The following is a 2332-nucleotide window of genomic DNA, read 5'->3' as shown; positions in this document are numbered from 1 at the left end:
TGTGATTGTGAATATATGTTAAGTTTTGATATTGACATATTAAAATTTATAAAATACTTTAAAAAATGGTCAACTTGATGAATTTTTTTGAATCGAGCGGTTTGACAAAATCGGCTCCGGTTATTTGGTTTGAATGGTTTTGAACGGTTCAATTTGGTTTTTCTGATTTTACTCCAGTTTTGACCCACTAGCTGTTTTGAAAGGTTGACCCAACCAGATTCATCTCTGATTCCTGGTCCAACCGGTTGAACCGGCCAATTCGGTCCGGTTTTTAAAATATTGAATGATACTCATCCGTGCAAAGAACAATCAAAATGGTTCTCGTTGAGTACAACATATGTGAGGGATGCTAATTCATTTCTCTTGCATAACCGACTTTTTTACTCTTTTTCTCTCCCCTTTGGGATTTATTGATATTTTTCCTTTGTTTTAGAATAAATAAAATTTAATGGCAACTCTAATGTATTTCGAGCATGCAATAGGCTTGGGTATTTTTTGCTGGGCGACAACAAGTATTCTGGAGACCGATTTATAAACAATTCATTAATATAGTCTAGGCAATAACATTTAAACATAAAGAACACTAGTAATAAATTGTAGAAATTCAAGATATATGAAGACTACACTTGATAAATTAGTAATAAATTGTAGAAATTCAAGATATATGAAGACTACACTTGATAAATTATTAATGCGTCATTTCTAAGCCTAAAAACATCTAACTAATGAAATGAAATTAAACATTAATTATTCTAACAATTGAAATTCAAGAGACTCTTAAAGCACTAAAAAGAGTGCATATTTTTTCAAAAGACTTATGGATTAAGACCAAAAGCCATTTGGTAGACAATTACCATTTTCAAATGGTAATATATCACCAATATTGTTGTTGAAGTCCATGGACCAATTTTGTCTTTGCATAACATCAACATTGTTCATCATTCCTTGCTCCATTCCATTAATATTTTCGACTCGATTTTCAACAACTTCTTTGACTTGAGTCTCATCGATTTTCCTTTCGATTTGTTTCAAGTTCAGATCAATCAACCATGATAGATCATTGAGATCACTCATGTTAACACTTTCAAAAATCTGACCAGCATTAAGGCATTGAAACATAAGATGTGTCATTTCCTTCCTTTTGTTGTCAATCTTTTGTTTGTTTAAATGTTCTTGTGCTTTTTGAATCCTTTGCTTCATGAAACTTTCTTGATTCAACATTTTTTTACTTTGTTCCATTTCAGGCAATCTCTTAAACCTTGATAATACCTTTTGGACTCCCATTGGAGATGGCCAAACCTCAGGTTGTGGTTCGCTTTCACCAAATATTATAGCACATGCTTCAATCCCACATAAGGTGCTTATTTCATCAATCTTTTTTATTAAACCTGTAAAAAAAATAATAACAAGATTGTAATTGAAGAGTTATTTTCTATTTAATATGAATATTGAAATTACTTTTTAAGAGAAATTAAGATTGAGAATTATCATGAAATTATCATTTTCATTGGTAATTACCATATGTATGGTATATTTATATAAATGAAAGAAGAAAAAAACTCTAACCATTTTTTCTTTTCTTGAATGTTCCCCTTCTCTTGGAGTCACAGGTAATGTAAGCAAGTTTCACCTTCTTCCTAGCCATGGAAGTGTTAAGAAAAAGATGAAATAGTTTAGTATATTATTCACTATAGTCATGTAATATTTATATAGATTAAGTTGAGATTAATTGAATTAAGAAAAAGAATAACCATGGACATTTCTTAATTAGAGATTCACTGACCAAGTGGTGTACCATATGTTCATTGTCTTGGGACAAAACTTCATAGTTAAATCCGTGTGATATATGATTTGTTTCTATTGGGATATTGCAAATAAAACTATTTAAATGACCTTCCATATTTTGTCAAGAGAAATTGATCTTTTCCATTGGATTGGTATGCATAATTATCACAATGCAATACATATTTTCTGAAATAATCTCTTGGTGGATTGCAAAATCTTAACTTGATAAACTGTAATTATGAGATTGTGTGAATATAAAATGTTATTTGGGAAACTAATTATCTATATATTTTTAAAAGGAAAAATAATTGTATTTATAAAAATAGTAACAAAATCAATGTAGTGGAGGGAATGTGTCTTGTTTCATAAGAAGGGGATGTTTTTAATACAAGAAGCTGCTTTTAAATGAAATACTTGATTGTAGAAAAATAAATATATTTTACTATAATCATAAGATTTATATTAAATGTTCAAATTATGTCATTTATTGTAAATCTCATTTTATTTTATCCTTTTTAGTTTTACATTACATAAAACTCTTTGAAAA

General features: G+C 29.0%; 1 protein-coding gene across 1 annotated transcript; it reads right to left on the bottom strand.

Annotated features, from left to right (window-relative positions):
* Positions 1-822: 822 nt before the first annotated feature.
* Positions 823-1645, bottom strand: LOC127080462 (agamous-like MADS-box protein AGL80). Its single transcript, XM_051020782.1, has 2 exons — positions 1567-1645; positions 823-1388 (listed from the first exon to the last, which is right to left on the bottom strand). The coding sequence occupies exons 1-2, from the start codon at positions 1643-1645 to the stop codon at positions 823-825; spliced, it is 645 nt and encodes a 214-aa protein (XP_050876739.1).
* Between the last annotated feature and the right edge of the window lie 687 nt (positions 1646-2332).

The sequence above is a fragment of the Lathyrus oleraceus genome, chromosome 5 (genome assembly GCF_024323335.1).
Source record: "Lathyrus oleraceus cultivar Zhongwan6 chromosome 5, CAAS_Psat_ZW6_1.0, whole genome shotgun sequence".
Lineage (NCBI taxonomy): Eukaryota > Viridiplantae > Streptophyta > Magnoliopsida > Fabales > Fabaceae > Lathyrus > Lathyrus oleraceus.
The sequence above is the reverse complement of the archived record's forward strand: the minus strand, read 5'-3'. Positions and strand labels throughout refer to the sequence as shown.